At 52.7% G+C, this 16727-nt stretch overlaps 1 protein-coding gene across 3 annotated transcripts; it reads left to right on the top strand.

Moving 5' to 3' along the window:
• Positions 1 to 1896: 1896 nt before the first annotated feature.
• On the top strand, positions 1897 to 13111 carry LOC117870481 (C-type lectin domain family 2 member D-like). 3 transcript variants are annotated; one of them, XM_034757666.1, is made up of 4 exons: positions 1897 to 2167; positions 8811 to 9027; positions 9742 to 9851; positions 10437 to 13111. In XM_034757666.1, the coding sequence occupies exons 2-4, from the start codon at positions 8884 to 8886 to the stop codon at positions 10591 to 10593; spliced, it is 411 nt and encodes a 136-aa protein (XP_034613557.1). In that variant the 5' UTR covers positions 1897 to 2167; positions 8811 to 8883; the 3' UTR covers positions 10594 to 13111. The 3 variants fall into 3 exon arrangements, with proteins under 3 accessions (XP_034613557.1, XP_034613555.1, XP_034613554.1); XM_034757664.1 differs by lacking the exon at positions 1897 to 2167 and adding an exon at positions 5523 to 5743; XM_034757663.1 differs by lacking the exon at positions 1897 to 2167 and adding an exon at positions 5523 to 5743 and having other exon boundaries at positions 8753 to 9027.
• Positions 13112 to 16727: the final 3616 nt, after the last annotated feature.

The raw sequence follows: 16727 nt of genomic DNA, 5'->3' as shown, positions 1-16727 counted from the left end.
CAGCAGAGGGGTTTAGATGGGTTGGGAGTTCTGGGGGGGGGCTGTCAGGGGGTGGGGAGTGGTTGGATGGGGCGTGGGAGTCCCAGGGGTCTGTCTGGGGGTGGGGGTGTGGATAAAGGTTGGGGCAGTCAGGGGACAAGAGGCAGGGAGGCTTAGATAGTCCTGGGGGGCAGTTAGGGGCAGGGGTCCCAGGAAGGGGTAGTCAGGGGACAAGGAACGGGGGGAGGGTTGGGAGGTCAGGGGGGGCGGGAAGTGGGAGGGGCAGGGGCGGGGCTAGGGCGGGGCTCCTCCCGTCCTCTTTTTTGCTCGCTGAAATATGGTAACCCTACCTAAACCAGCTCCCCCCATCAGCCTGGAATCAGGGAGGTGTTTGCTGCTAGACCGAGACACCCAGGTGAGAGATGGTAGCAGCAGTAGATCTGGGGTCTGTGATCTGTTTATAATCTGTCATTTTGATACGTACCCCAGAGTGACTGAAGGCAGGAATCAGGGTGGGCAGAGGTTGGGGTGAAATATAGGACTGCACCGTTGGATAAATGCAGATGGGGGACTGTGCACCTCCACTGACTGTACCCCAGGATCAGGGCAGGTGGAGGGCAGTGACCCTCACAGTGACTTTACCCCAGGATCAGAGCAGGTGGGGGGGGGGGTGCACCCCCCCGTGGAACCAGGCTGGTGCTTTTGAAATGTTGACATGAGCTCTGACCACTGCAATTGCTCATGTCAATATTAAAGTGTCTTCAGCGTGGATTGCACAATGCAATGTGTGCGTGACTAATACCACTGCCTGCACTGAGCCTGCAGTAACCACTGGGAGAGTTCTTGGCTGGCTCTGTGTCAAGATTTGGCAGGCAGTTCGGGTAAATACATTTTGAATGTTGGAAACATCCAGCCTGGCTCACACAGGGCCTGTAATTCCATCCGGTCCCAAAAGTCAGGGACCATTTCAAGGTATTGTCTCTGGCTAACCGACAGGGATGGAAATCAATGGTGCTGCTCATGGAAAGTACATAATCTCCACCCCGAAAACCATCATCACCAGGGACGCATGGGAGTTGCAGACACCATCGCCCCAGCCCAGCAGCGGAGCTCCGGTAAATATTTTCAACCCCCCTGGAATTTTCATAGCATGGGGTATGGGCGGGGGGTGGGCCTCTGGGAAATACTCTATGCGCATTTAAGCCCTGCCCCACCCCCTATCAGTAGGTCTCGTCCAGATCCCCCAACCACCACTGTCAAAGAGTCAGAGACAAACCTTGACCCGGATCTCAGAGCTCCAGGGGTTTATCACTCCCCCGGTCTGTGGCGGTCAGTCAGGTCCATGGAGAGCGAATGTCCCAGTGGTGATGTCTAGTACCAATGGGAGCCACGTGTGCCAGCAGCTTGTGAGCACCGAGCGCCCCATGCACCCTGGGGAGCCGGGACGGAGCGCAGAGAAAAGCACCTGGGTAAGAGCTCAGGAGTTACCTGGTCACAATCCCTTAGTGCGGTAGCTGGTCCTGACAGTCCTTTATAAGCAGTGCCGGGTTTACAGTGGCACCATGGAGCCGGGCCATGCTCAGAAGGGGCTAGGGTGACCAGACAGCAAGGGTGAAAAATCCGGACAGGGAGTGAGGAGTAATAGGCGGCTATATAAGAAAAAGACCCAAAAATCGGGACTGTCCCTATAAAATCGGGACATCTGGTCACCCTAGAAGGGGCCTTGCCCGACCTGCTCTGCTTGCACTGTGCCCTGAGACCCCACCAGCCCACTGAGCCCCCTGCACCTTGCCCTGTCCACCACTTGCTCCTCTCGGTCTGCCCATTGGCCGGCCAAGGGCTCCTCTCCACCCCCTGGCCCCACCCACTGGCTTCTCTCTGCCTCTTGGCCGGACCCCAGTGCACCTCCGGCTCCAGGCAGTCTCTGCTTCCCACCACCAGTGCGGCCCCACCTGTCTCCCTGGAGCTGAGCCGCTTGGGACGGGTGCAGAAGCCTGGCCAGTCTCGGCCGGGGGGCTTGGCTGAGCCCCTCCAGGCAAGTAGGTCCTGATGGAACCCAAGCGGGGCAGGCCCTGGCCTGGCTGATCACACCACTTCCGAGGGGCCCGAGCGATTCCCTGCCCTGGGACCAGCCCAGGCTGCATTGCCGGCTCAGACCAGCAGTCACAGTCACCTTCCAGCAGGGCCGGTGAGTGGGGCCAGGAGGCAGGGCGTGGGAGAGTGAGTCTCTGGAGGCCCTGGGGTGGGTGCTGTGCTGTGAGGGGGTGGGGAAGATCACTGTGTGTTGGGGCACTAGGGAGTGGGAGTTCTGTGCAGGGCGCTGTGCATTTGTGGCAGGGTCTGGGCGGGGGTCGCCTCTGCCATGCCCCATTGTCCCTGGCTGGCCCCTTGCTCAGGGGAGTGGATTTTTCACACCCTGGAGGCTCTGTGTCCCTCCCCCCACCCCCCCGTGCCCCCGCCCCCACCTCCTCCCCCCCTTCCCGGGTTCTGTGCACACGCACCCATTTCCTTTCCGGTCCAAGCCTTATTTCTGCTGGGAGCAGCAGACTGACTGTCAGGGACATAGGGTGACCAGATGTCCCGATTTTACAGGGACATTCCCGATTTCTGGGCTTTTTCTTATATAGGCTCCTATTACCCCCCACCCCCTGTCCTGATTTTTCACACTTGCTGTCTGGTCACCCTACAGGGACAGAACGTGCAGATGGATCTCAGAGAAGGAGAGCGTGGCTGCTTGGGCCATGGCTCCCACCAGCATGGACTCTGACTTAAGGTGCCCGTTCCCGTGCTCTCTAAGGACTCTCTGACACTGCATTCCCGGTGAGGAATGAATGTTCCCCTGCCTTGGAAAAGGGGACGGGGCTTTGGCTGGACTTGTTTAGAGCTCTAGTGAACAGGGGTTTTGGAGCCTGAAGGCCAGTCTAGGAGTCATGGAGGCCAAGTGTGAGCCCTCAGGGGTCTGGTGCACTAACCAGGGGTGCCCACTTTTCCCCACAGGCCTGGCCCCCTGCCCCTGTTCTTCCCCCTGAGGCCCCGCCCCCAGCCAGGCTGGAAGCAGGAACCAGGTTGGGGTAGGGGCCGCGCAGGCAGCTGTGGCCCCTCCACCTGCCTTGGGCGGGGTGCCCAGGTGACGGGGACAAGGGCCAGGAGCTGCTTTCAGTCCGCTCCACCCTCAGCCTAGGCAGATGGAGGGCCCAGGCTTCCCGGCCTGGCTCCAGCTTTCGGCTTGGCCACGCCAAGGAGGGTCGGGGGGGCCACAGAAGGGCTGGGGCTTCGTTCCCCCTTTTAGGAAGACTCTGTCATCCCTGGCACTAATGGGATACTTCCAGGAGACTGTTTAAAGGCCAGGACATAAACCCATCATGGGGAGGGGACACAGAAGAACCCGTGCTAGAAGAGAGATTGGAGGACCCTGCTTTGGTGGGGGAGGGGGTAACAAGAGGCATGGGGCGCACACAGAGCCCCTGATATTGGGGAAGAATGGGAAGCCTGATATAGGGGAAGGGAGACCACACAGAGCCGCTGGCATGGGGGAGAGGTGGGAATGGGGCACACAGAACCTCTCTTGGGGGGGAGATTGGGGGTTCCTGGGCATGGCGGAGGAAAGGGAATGGGGCCACACACAGCCCCTGCCATAGGGGAAATAATGGAGGAACCTGGTATAGGGAGAGGAGGAATGGGGGTACCTAGAACCCCTGCTGGAGGGAAATAGGGGAGCTGGTAGGGGGATGGGGAAACACACAGAACCCTTGCCATGGGGAGGAGAATGAGATGAGGGGAGAATGGGGGACACACAGAACCCCTGTGGAGGGAGACTGGCTGAACCTAGCATGGGGGAAGGGTGAGCACACAGAGCCCCTGGCATGGGGGTGTCCCAGTCTTGCTACGCTCTGGCTTTTAAACATTCTCCTGGGTGTAACCCCCTCCGTCTGCCAGAGCCCACGGGCAGAGCCCATGTGTTCCACAAGGGCAGGGACACGTAGCCTCATCGACTCCTGGCCTGGCTTTCGGGCTCCAGTACCCCCCGTTTCTCACCATGGCTGTAAACAGCGAGTCAAACTGAGATCAGACGCCTGAGAGAGGCTTTTCCTTCCTAGGGAGCGAGGCAACTTCTCAGAGCAAAGTCCAGCACCAGAGAGTCCTCAGGACTCAGGAAAGCTCAGCTTAATCCTGAGTCTGTATTGGTGGGCGCCATGGAGAAGCCGTGTTCTCCTTCTCTGAGTTCCATCATCAAGTATCTCTCTGGCCTGGCTCCCTGCTCTGTTCCTAGCAGCACCCTTAAGCAACAGTCACCTGGCACCTCCCAGCCATGCTGTGTTTACATGTGTCCGGCTCCTCAGGGCGCCCATTGACTCTTCTGGATTATCCATAACATGTGCAGGCTCTAGTCAGTTCACATTAATGATTCCGGGTCTCCAGCCCGGTGGCTCTGTGGGTCAAACACCGTGTCCCTTCCCTTCTACGCTGGGTGTGTGGCAGGACAAAGTGCATAAGGAAACTGATGCCTGCATCTGCCTTGGGCCCGTGCTCGCTGACTCTGGGGTGCTTTTCCTGTCCCTCTACCTGTGCTGTTGGGCACCCACTGCTGGATCCATTCTCCTGCCCTGCCCCCCCCACCCCCCTGCCGGCACTGACTCTCTGGGGTTGCATTATTCCGATCTGCTGTCTACAGGGTGTATCCCTAAGTTCCCCGTGCAGCAGGCTTTCAAGGGCTGCACAGGCAGGGAGAGGCGCCTCTCCCTCGGCTCGGCCCAGCCCAGCCCAGCCGGAGCTGCCATGACCATAGAGAGGCGCCCCTCACCCAGCCCAGCCTCTCTGCATCTGTCCTCTCTCCCCGCTGCAGCCCCGGGGTAGCCTGCACCTCAAACCCCCTCATCCCCAGGCCCACCCCAGAGCCCGCACCCCCAGCCAGAGCCCTCACCCCCCCTGCACCCCAACCCTCTGCCCCAGCCCTGCGCCCCCTCCTGCCCACCGAACCCCTCACCCCACCCCCGCCACACATCACCTCCATATTGCCGCACATACAAAATTACACACATGGACATAAAAAATTAGAGGGAACATTGATCCCACCCCCTAACATCAGGTGATGTCTCTACAAAACATTCCCCCTCCCAATCCTCACTGATTGGGTGAGCTTTGTCTGCCGGGTGAATTTCTCCAATCACTGTGCTATCTACACAGGGCTCATCTCCCCCATGTCCTGGTTGATGGGTTGCCCTGCCCCCCCCATAGGAGAGAGATGAGGGGAGTGGGACTAGGGTGAATGGCTGTCAAGATGGGGTTTGATCGCTCTCTCTGGCTGGAGGTTTAGAACAGGAGAAGCAAAGAGGAATTACAGAGAGCACAGAGCTGAGTCATTGTCCAACAGTCTTGGCTCATTTTTATCCTGAACACACAAGCCCATAGCATTCAGTTGGCTGGCAGCCCAGTTTGTGGGAGCAACAGCCCAGCATGGCTCGGAACAGGAAGCCTCTGACTCACCTCATCTATGCAGATTTCTGTGTATTTAAGGCCAATAACAGGCACATGTGCAGAGTAGATCTCAGTGTGCAGCTGTCTCTGGGCTGGGCCGGTTCTACTGAAAGCTTTCCCTGCCCCTCTGCCTGTGCTGTTGTGCACCCGCTGCCCTTCCCACCCCTCCCCCAAAGGACAGACCAGTTCTCCTGCAATGGGAAGGAATGGGAAGATTGTGCTTTGAAGCTGCCCAAGGTCTCTCTGAACCAGCTAAAGGCAGGTCTCCATGCCACTGACACAGACTGAGGTGAGTCTCCTCGTTATTACTGAGGGGTCAGCACTGCACCGGGTGCTGAATTCACGCACAGAAAGAACCGGATCCTGCCCCGTGGAGCCTGCAGCCCAGTTCTCTTGGCAATGTTGGTAGATTTACTGCTGACGCTGGGCGATGTGCAGGGTATGAGGTGAACTGGGGCAGGGGGAGGGGGGCTAGACTCCCCTGCAGAGGGGCTAATAGGGTGCAGTCACCCCACTTCACCGGCACTGATTCCAGGGGGCAGCCACAGCAGGGTGCATCACCCCCCACTCCTCCCAAACCAGTACCAGGATGCCGGGGGTGGATTCTCTTGCACTGTGGCTGCAATGGGTGAAACGTGCATCCTCTGCCCCCCGCACTGTCTGTGGTATAGGGCCACTGTTGTGGGGAGGGAAAGTCTACCCACAATGCTGGAGCAGTGATACTCACACTAAGACTCAGGAGCAGCAAGTGACTTTCTAACGTGTCTCCTGCGGCTCTTTGCAGCGTCTGATATTACAGTTATTAACCAGTCAGGAGGCTTTTACTGTGTTATTAACCAGTTAAGTTATCAACTTGCACTAAGATATTAACTTACTTATTGTGAATATATATATGAGCTAAACACTTGCCCTATCATACTATTTAAATCTGGGTAGTACTACAGGAAATGAAACACTGGATTCACACGACTATCGCTCTTTTGGGGAATGCCGATCACTAATTTGGCTCCTGAATCACTGAGCTCTGAGTATCACTGCGCTAGTGTGATCTAGTCCAGAGGTTCTTTTCTATGAACAAAATTTTTGGTGGCCTCTGAGAGCTGCCACCAACTCTTGCTGGTGGCTGCTCTGAGACTTTTTCCAAAAATACTTAATGAACTTTAGGAAAAACAAATAAATATGCACAGATCCACCTCCCAATCCTTGTAATTTACTTATGTAGGAATTATTTTTGCAGACTCAGTAATAAAAATAATGTACAGTCGTCTCTCTTCTCTGTTGTAAAAAGTGATATTAACAAACATAAAAATATCACTTGTCACTTTTCACAGCAGACTTACTCAGCCCCAGCAACACTGGGGACAAATTAAGCCCTGGAGGGGCAAGTCCCAGTCTCTTCTCCAGTCCCTTCTTCTACCCTGATTCTTTCTCTCTTCCCTTACTGCGTTTCTCCTGTTTCTCCTTTTCATTGCCTGGTTTTCTCCCTCCTTCCTCTCCACTCCTCAGTCTCTTCCCCCTCCCCTCTCCTGAGCCCGCTCTGCATGGAGTGGGGACAAGGACTTCCCTAGTGTCCCAGGGGTGTGTTGGGGGTGGGGGAGTCTCTGAGGCTCTCCGTGACATTGTGTCGTTCTTCGGCTCCTGAGTTACTTTCACTTTCCAGCGGACATTTTGTGCTGTGTGCTTGTAACAGTCACAAACCTTCCCTTCACTCTCTGTCTGCATGGCTAGCAGCACCAATATCCCTATCCCCCCTGCCCTGAGCTGGAACCCCCAGATCCCACCCAGAAATGGGGGTTACAGGGTTTGGGGTTTCTAACACTGTTTTCAAAGACCAGTCAGACGCCATTTTCTGAATCCTTCATTTCTGCCCTTCCCCCAGTCCACAGGAGAGGAACTGAAACAAGAAACAAAAGAATCAACTCAACTCCACAGGGCAACACACTAACAACTCATTTGTGGAGGAGTTAGGAGGCAAGGGGGCCAGCGCCCCATCCTGTCACAACGGGGCCCTGATCTCAGCTGGGGCAGGGACTGTCTCTCCCTGTGTGTCTGTGCAGCGCCCAGCACATCGGGGCCCAGTCACCCCTGGCTTGTACTGGGCCCCTTTCTCCCAGGCCCAGATTAACAAAGGTATTTGGGCTCCTGATTTCTCTTAACATTGGGACCTTGTATCTCCCCCAACTCTAAGGGAAGCCCCTCCCCTCCTCTCAGCCTGTGTGGAAAGCTCTGTGAGAGTTCACGCCAGGCCTTGCAAACACACAGCTACAGCTCCCTGGTGCAGGGAGGGTTGGGAACTGGCTACTAAAATCCCCCTTCCCAGAGCTACGTGTGCCTCGCCCCATGCTCCTAGCATCACAAAGCCATCAGTGCCGGGGGAGGAGGAGGAGTGTGGGTACCCAATTCCATGTCACATAGAAAGCTCTATATGTATGTCTGTGTGCCTACTCCACATCCTGGGGGAGGGGGAAGAGGTGTCAGTACAGGGGGAGGGCACTGGGTACTAGATCCATTTCCCCTCCATACAGAGAGCGCTATGTGCACCTGCCTCAAGCACAGAGCTTGCCACATGGACCCTGATCCTCATTATACTAACTCCCCCCTTCCTCCCCGCCACCATTTCTCCAAACGCTTTTCTGGGAAGAGAATACTTGGGGCGCGGGGGATGATAACAGTCTTCAGGTACGTAGAAGGTTGTTTTAAAGAGGAGGGTGATAAATCATAGAATATCAGGGTTGGAAGGGACCTCAGAAGGTCATCTAGTCCAACCTCCTGCTCAAAGCAGGACCAATCCCCAGTTAGATTTTTGCCCCATATCTCTAAATGGCCCCCTCAAGGATTGAGCTCAAAACCCTGGGTTTAGCAGGCCAATGCTCAAACCACTGAGCTATCCCCACCCCAAATTGTTTTCTATAACCTCTTAGGACAGGGAAAAGAAGCAATGGGCTTAAATTGCAGTAAGGGAGGTTTAGATTGGACATTAGGAAAAACTGTCAGGGTGGTGAAGCACTGGAATAAATTGCCTACGGAGGTTGTGGAGTCTCCAGCATTGGAGGTGTTTAAGAGCAGGTTAGACAAACACCTGTCAGGGATGGTCTAAAAGTCCTGCCCTGAGTGCAGGAGACTGGACTAGATGACCTATCAAGGTCCCTTCCAGTCCTACATTTCTATGATGGCACACCCAGGTGAGAGGCAGCAATCCTGGGGTGAGAGAGAAGGATGGGGTTTGTTGCACAGGGTTGATGACATGTGAGGGTGTTCATTTCATTGCTTGTATCTCTGTGTTTGTGGCAATGAACAGGGGGCTGCCAAACCACAGACAAGCCGCTGACTCTTCGTATGGTGGTCTTGGATTCCAGGTCAATCAGGAGAGAAGCCACTCCACTGCTGCTGAGTAAAACACCGCCACACCCAGGCAGGGAGAGGGAGTAGATGCTCCCTAGTGTCTCCCTGAGAGAGGAGAGATGGAGAAGGGAGAGAGTCCCACTGAGGACTCCCAGCAGTCAGAGCAGCCCCTTAACCACAGTCCGCAGTCCGCAGCCCGCAGTGGAGACCGGGAGAAAGGAAGGGAGCCAGGTAAACAGTCTCATTGGTGGGGTAGCAGCTCGGGGAGAGGCACTGGGGCTACCCAGATGGGGCCACAACTGCCCAACCCTCTTAAGTGTGGGGAGCAGAGACCTGCTCACCTCAGTGGGTTCCTATGATCCAGTTTCCTGATTTGCTGTTTCTTATGTAGAAACGTGGCCACGTCAGCATACAGTTGGCACGTGTAAATATTTGCGGGTGCACGTATTATGCCCCCATTTGCTTGAAAAGTTGATCCATGTGTAAGCAGAGTCAGAATAAGCTCTACCCTGACATCTGGTGGTGAATTATGGTGAGGGTTGAAAAGAACTTCAGGGGCTGACCTTGTTTGCATAGGCACACCTACCCGCCTAGCCTGGGACAACAACAACTGAAAGTGGTTACTTTGGCTCCCTCCCGAGGCCGATCCAGTGCTCAGGGTTGCCTTTATAGCGCAGCATGAAAGCCTTGAATAGAGGCACATACAACAGGAACAGCACATGTTAGACTCCCGATTCATAGGAGATAATCTCATCTGCCTCGGCGCCCTCTGCGCAACAAGGGAGTCGAAGCTCTTGTTGTGTGCGGCAGCGTACGTGTGAGAGAGAGAGATTTTAGACAGGGGCAGGTATTGTTGCGCAGAGTGCGCCGAGGCAGATGAGATTCATCTCCTATGAAGCGGGAGTCTAATATGTGCTGTTCCTGTTGTATGTGCCTCTATTCAAGGCTTTCATGCTGCGCTATAAAGGCAACCCTGAGCACTGGATCGGCCTCCGGAGGGAGCAGGAGCTGGGCCAGCCCTGGAAATGGGCCAACGGCAGCGAATTCAACCACTGGTGAGTTTCTCTCTCTGTATATTTGAAAAAGAAACCTGGGCAGCAGCGTCCTAATTCGGGGCTCGTTGGGTGCTTTGGATACTTGGGTGCTAGAGACAAATCTTGGCTTGTGAATAATCCAGCCTGTGCTGTCAGGTCTTGGCGTTTGTTACAGGCTCTTTCAGCTCCTTAGAAGGCCTCCTCCTTGGGTGACTTGCACCCGGCTGTTTCCTGCTTGGTGTCAGCGCTGCTCACAGGTGGGTGGGAGGATGAGCAGCAACTGGGGGTGAGGGAGGAAACCAGCTACCCAGAAGAGAGGATTAAACGGGAACGGGATGATTGTCTTCTTTCATCCCCACCCCCCTTCTCCTGCTGCTGTCCTGCTGCTCCACGCTGGTTACTTTCTGTGGCCCTCTTGGTATTCCCACCTGCCAGGGAGGAGGCAGTTGTGGATTCTGTTGCAGGGAGAGGAAAGCAGGAGGGTCTGTTCCAGTCTGCACAGACAAGGTCTGTGTGTGCAGTAGCTCCCCTAAGAGACACAGTCAGGAGTGTCTCTGATAATGACAGACACATGTAACCTCTAGCGCCCTGGTTCTTGTGTTGCAGGTTTCCGATAAGAGGAGGCGGCGACTGCACATATCTGAATGACGAGAAAGGCGTCAGCAGCTCACGGTGCATTATGATGAGATACTGGATCTGCAGCAAACCAGACGCCTATACAAAGGGAAAGGGCCGTGCAATGGGAGAGAAATTGCAAATTTAAGTGAATCCCATAAATTAGACTTGGAAAAGCCATATTGGGCCACATCTGGTGGTTCACTCTGACTACCAGCAGATGGTGCAGAATGGGTTTTTTATTCTCCTAGGTTTTGTCTAATCTTGGCTGTAAATGACCCCAGTGATTGAACTCCCATCCCTTCCCTTGGGAGACAGTTCACAGTCTAATAGACTCGTCCCAGCGAGGCAGTATTTCCTGTGATCCAGCCTGAAATTGACCCTTTGCTCAGTTTAATCAAAGCAAGCACCATTGGCTGAAGATGAGCATGAGGGTGTTGGGTTTTTTTTTTGGGTAGCCTCAGTTTTAGGGGGCAGTTCCTCCCCCCTGATCATCCCCTATCCCCCTTCCCCCATTAGTAAAACAGATGTTACAAGTTCAGGGTTTATCGTGACCTCTGTGTTTCAACCCCCTTCTCACTACTGTCAAATTTGAAGTGAGATGAGGGAAGGCACTACAAAACTGTAACGTGCCGTGAAACTGCTGGTTGGCATGTTTCTTTTCCCTTCCCCTGCTCCTCCTTTCTACCCCATTCTCCCGTCTCTCTACAGTTCAGCCAGGCTCATCTCTTTGGCCATGTCTACACTACAAATTTATGTCAACTTAACGTATGTCGACGTACAGCCACCGCAGTTAGTAAATTGCTGGGGTGTGCGCTTGCTTGGCTCCTTGTGTCAGCAGTCCACGTCCTCACCCCAGGTTCGCTTGTATTGTTGGGGGGGCATTGTGGGACGGCTCCTGGAGGCCAGTAACAGTCAGCGTAAGCAATGCAGTGTCTACACTGCCGCTGCGTTGATCTGATTACATCGACTGTGACTTTATGCGACTCGGGGATGTGTAGAGAGGCACTTACGTTGGCAGGAGCCAAATTTAAGTGAAGACATTTCCCAGCTAGGTAGCTTATGTTGACCTCGCCCTGTAGTGTAGACCAGGCCTTGGAATAACTGGATGGTGACTAACCCAAACCAAGTGCAGGGAACTGGGGAGGGAGGAAAAGACTGTTATGAGTTGAAAATGGTACAGCCGCACGGTCCTCTGATAGGCTAAGATCATTCCCTTTCAGCATCATATTGGTGTAACATACTGGGGGGATGTTTTCTTCATGATCAAGCCCATCTAATCAATGATGTAAAGCATTGGGGCATTGACACTACCAGCACGGCATAGCCAATTAAGAAAGCTAGTGTGTGTGTGTGGGTGGGGGGAGGGTTTAAAATGTTTTTATTTATTATTATAGTTTTTAAATATGTATCGGTTGCCTTGGGAAGTATCATTGCTTCAGTCTTCCTAGGTTATATTATAACACACGCTAGTGTCATTTCACCGTGGGGCCCTGCTCCATGACTGGGGTCCTTAGTACTACTGCCTCTGGATGACTAGGTAAGCTTCAGAGGCTCTCCATGGTATTATATCTCAGCTTTTAAAGCTGGTTGTAGAAACCTGATTGCACTTACATGTTTTGTTTGTTTTTTGTTGATCCACCTAGTTGGTAATGTTGGGACTAGAGTTCTTTTTATTCTATGCAGTGTTGTAGCCATGTTGGTCCCAGGATCTTAGAGAGACAAGATGGGGGAGGAGATATCTGTTACTGGACCAACTTCTGTTGATGAGACAGTGTATGTTTACACTTAAACGCTACAGCGGCACAGTTGCACCACTGTAGCTCTTCAGTATAGACACTACTTAGGCTCATGGGAGGGATTCGCCTGCCGGTGTGGGTACTCCACCTCCCTGAGAGGCAGTAGCTAGTGTAATGTTGCACTCCATATGCTTTATAAAAATATCTTTGTAAGTGTGAATATGATGTACCGGGAATATGCCTTATTCAAAAGGTCTCCTGTAAGGCATCATTACAAAGCTTATGATCTACTGAGTGTGTTCATCCTATTTGTTTGCATGTATTATTTCTATGTCTGGAGTTAGGAGAATAAGATATAAACTTGTATTACTGATGTAAATGTATTAAGTGGAAGCCATTCAGGGTGCTTCAGAATCAATGAACTGTGAATGGATTTGTTTACCTGCAAGCCTTCCTATGTAATGAAGGTAAAGAAGAAGGCGGTCTCACAGGACATGTGACCATGTCACCTAATACTGGAATCCATCTTAAATCTGGTACTTTTCCATTTGGAAGGAGGGGTGGGAACCCAGAGAGAGAGAAAGGATTCCCGCCTTGGGCCAAAGCTATAAAAGGGTGTGGAACAGAACAAAGGTGCCCAGTCATGTGAAATCCCCGGCTTTTCACCTAAGATGCCTGCTGAAACTAAACAAGGACTGTACCAGGGGAAAGGGTTGGGCCCAGACTAGGAAGGAGTCTAGTCTGTGAAGGAAGCTTACTGGAACATCTCTGAGGGTGAGATATTACCTAAAATCAGTTTTTTAATGCATTAGGCTTAAACTTATGTATTTTGTTTTATTTTGCTTGGTAATTTACTTTGTTCTTCGTAAATTACTTTGTAATTTTACTACTTGAGAAAACTTAAATCCTACTTTTTATAGTTAATAAAATCACTTTTGTTTATAAACTAGCCCAAAATAAGTGATTAATACCTGGGGGAGCAAACAGCTGTGCATATCTATCAGTGTTCTAGAGGACGGACATTTTATGAGTTTACCCTGTATAAGCTTTATACAGAGTAAAACGGATTTATTTGGGGTTTGGATCCCATTGGGAGCTGGGTGCTGGAGACAGGAGTACTTGCTGAGCTGTTTTCAGTTAAGTCTGCAGCTTTGGGGGCACCGGGCCCACGCTCCAAAGGGACCCCGGCATGGCCTCTCTTCTCCGGGAAGCTTGGTGTTGCTGTGCCCGGGGCTCTGTCCTGCTGTTGCACGGCAGCAAAGCTCCCCCTCCCCCGCCTCTTACTCACCCCTCCTCCTCTCTCTCTCCCTACTCCCGATCAGCTGTTTGGGGGGGGGGGGAAGGGCAGCAGCCACCGCTGCCTGGACCCCGGGCAGGGTGAGTCTGCTTCTCCGGAAGGAAATTATTTTTTTACAGCCTGCCCCTTTTTCCCAGACCTTCCTCCCCATCCTCCTCCCGCTGCGGCCCCTGCCCGGCCCGGGGCCCCATCTCCTCAGCTCCCCCTCCCACTTCCCCACTCCTTGCCCCGGTGCCCTGTCCTTGCTCCAACTCCTAATGGGGGTGAGGGACCTTGCACAGCAGAACCCGTGGCCTTCCTCCCAGCTCCAGCCTGGGCTAGAGTAGCAGCCACGCTGTCCCTCCAAGTCCTGGGAGCATCGGGCAACTTAACGCTAGTGAGGGAAATGCCCCTTCCAACAGGAGCTGCTGTCCCCTGAAGTGTGCAGGCATTGGGGGTCACGGGGGCCTTAACACTGCACCCCCACCTTTACTCCTCCCCCACGGCTATAATGGGGAGAAGGGTAAAGAACTATTGCATCACCAGCACTCACAAGTTTTCTTTAGCTGAAAGAGGTCACAGGACTTTGCAAAAAGAGAGAAGTGCCTGGTTTTCCCCTCAAAAGGATAATTACTAAAGGCAAAGTGGTGATATATTTTGTGAGGGAGGCCGTGGAAAATTCACTCCTCTACCCCATCTGTTCCTTGGCGTTGAACATTTAATAACTTTCAGGAGAGAGAGGAGGAAGTGGAGAAGAGGCGGGGGTAGGGCCTTGGGAAAGGGGGTGGAATCGGGGCATACCCCCTCCAGCCCCTTGCTGTGAACTGCATATTTCCATAAAGCCTTATGGGTGGCACCGTCACACTCCCCTACCCGACAGTGCTGACATCACTGACTAGCTCCCAGTTTGGTCACCATTTGCGCCCTTTCTATCCAGCATGGGCATCCATCACTATGGTCAAATGAGCCCTAGAAATTATATGCATGGGCTACTCCATCCCTCCCACCCATCCTCCCCTCACCGTCCCTCTTCAGGGACCCATCTCAGAGCACCTTCTACGACAAGAAGTTAACCATCTTCTACACCTAGGCACCATGGAACAAGTTCCTCCACAACACAGGGGGAAGGGTTTCTACTCCCATTATTTCTTATCCCAAAAGAAAAATGGAGGAAGGAGACCCATTCTAGATCTCAGAAAGCTCAGCAAATTCATGACGGTCCAATGGTTCAGGATGGTAACACTGCCAACAATAATACCAGCACTAGAAAGGGGGCACTGGTTCTCAGCCTATTTCCATATCACAATACATCCTGCTCACAGGAGGTTCCTCAGGTTTACCCTGGGAACAGGCCACAACCAATACAAAGTCCTACCTTTCAGACTGACCACAGCACCTCGAGTCGTCTCCAAAATTCTTGCAGTAGTAGTGGCACACCTGCGCAAGCAAGGGGTAATAATATTCCCCTACGTGAATGATTGATTGTCTATTAAAAGCTCCCACTCGGTGAGATGCCTTTGATGTTACTCACAAGATGATCAACCTTTTCCAGAGTCGGGGGTTACAGATAAATGCACAAAAGTCAACCTTAAACCCTGTTCAACAGTTGGACTTCATCGGGGCCCTATCTCAACTTCATAGAAGCCAAAGCATCATTACCAAGGGACACGTTTATTACTATGACCAACCTAATCTCTTCAGTTATGAACAGTCCACACATATCATACCTTCAGCTCTTAGGCCACATGGCCGCAACCACATTTGTGGTATAACATGCGTGTCTCCACATGTACTGCCTCCAGGGTTGGCTCAGGACCATCTACAAACCACACAAACATGGCCTAAACGGGCACCTCAGAATACTGACCAAGGTCAAAGTTTCTCTACTTTGGTGGATGCAACCCAAAAACATGTGCTTGGGAATTCCTTTCATGCAGGATCCGCCCTCGATGATGCTCACAAACGACGCCTCCTTAATAGGCTGGGGAGCCCATCTCACATGGTTCACGGCCAATTGTCACCCGCCAAAACAATGTTGCACATAAACCGGCTAGAAAAAATGGTTACTCACCTTCCTGTAACTGTTGTTCTTCGAGATGTGTTGTTCATGTCCATTCCAACCAGGTGTGTGCGCACGCACGTGAACGGTGGCCAGAAGATTTTTCCCATAGCAGCATCTGTCGGGTTGGTTCAGGCACCCCCTGGAGTTGTGGCTTCATGGCGCTCAATATGGAGCCCTGCCAACCCGCCACCCCCTCAGTTCCTTCTTACTGCCAGTGACGGTAGGCTGGAACTTCTCATAACCCTTGCTTAGCAAGCGCATTCAACAGTTCTTTGTATAATATTTATCTTAGTTGTTATTGATTAGAGTTGTTGGGGGTCCCCCCCCCCATTTTGACTCCCAGGAGCCGTAGTATGCTGTGGTCTCTGGGGTTTAAAAACTGTGTGGTCTGCGCAAAGTGCATGCCGAAGAGTGATCCACACTCCTCGTGTTTACGGTGCCTAGGGGAGGGTCACCAAAAGGATCGCTATAAGATCTGCTGTGAGTTCTGCACTAGAATTCTTAAAGAAAGGGAGCAGCGGCTTAAAGTGAACAAGCACTCGAAGAACTCCATGCAATTCACAACTTGTGCTTCCACTTCCTCCCGCTGCTAAGGAATGAGACATCGTGTGCATGTTTTATATAAATTGACAGAGAGGAGCCCAATCTCACTCCCTCAGTACTGAAGCCATGCAACTGTGGAATTGGTGCATTGGACACAATATTAACATCTCAGCCTCCTACCGTCTGGGCTGCCAAAACACTACAGCAAACACATTGAGCAGAGAATTCTGCCACGATCACGAATGGGAACTGAATGACGTGGTCCTACAAACATTTCATCCATCCATCTATCAACATCCTTGCAACATCACAAAACCACAAATGTCCACAATTTTGCTCCAGAACAGGTCTGGGACCCTGATTACTGGGGGATGCCTTCCTCCTCAAATGGCAGGCACCACTTCTATATGCGTTTCCACCAATGCCATCGCAGGTAATACGTAAAATACTACCAACAAAGCAAAAGTGATGCTGATAGTCCCGACATGATTACTCCTGAATTCATTTGTCTCGCATAATTTTGTATTTTCCCGCATAAAAAAACATTTTGCCTAAGAAGTGCTGCAGTTCTGCCTTATTCCCACCAGAGGCCGCTGTGGCGCCAAAACAGCCGGCTGCATTCAGGCCGGCTGTTCTAGCGCCACAGCGGCCTTTGGTGGGCA

Source organism: Trachemys scripta, unplaced genomic scaffold (assembly GCF_013100865.1).
Source record: "Trachemys scripta elegans isolate TJP31775 unplaced genomic scaffold, CAS_Tse_1.0 scaffold_28, whole genome shotgun sequence".
In the NCBI taxonomy this organism is placed as follows: Eukaryota; Metazoa; Chordata; order Testudines; family Emydidae; genus Trachemys; species Trachemys scripta.
Note: the sequence above shows the minus strand (reverse complement) of the source record. Positions and strands in the feature narration are given on the sequence as shown.

Bases quoted from the DNA above. Each gene is read 5' to 3' on its own strand.
- LOC117870481 (XM_034757666.1), top strand. From the start codon at position 8,884: ATGCTCCCTAGTGTCTCCCTGAGAGAGGAGAGATGGAGAAGGGAGAGA. The intron at 9,028-9,741 runs GTAAACAGTCTC...CCTCTATTCAAG, and splicing joins GGAGAAAGGAAGGGAGCCAG to GCTTTCATGCTGCGCTATAA. The intron at 9,852-10,436 runs GTGAGTTTCTCT...CTTGTGTTGCAG, and splicing joins GGCAGCGAATTCAACCACTG to GTTTCCGATAAGAGGAGGCG.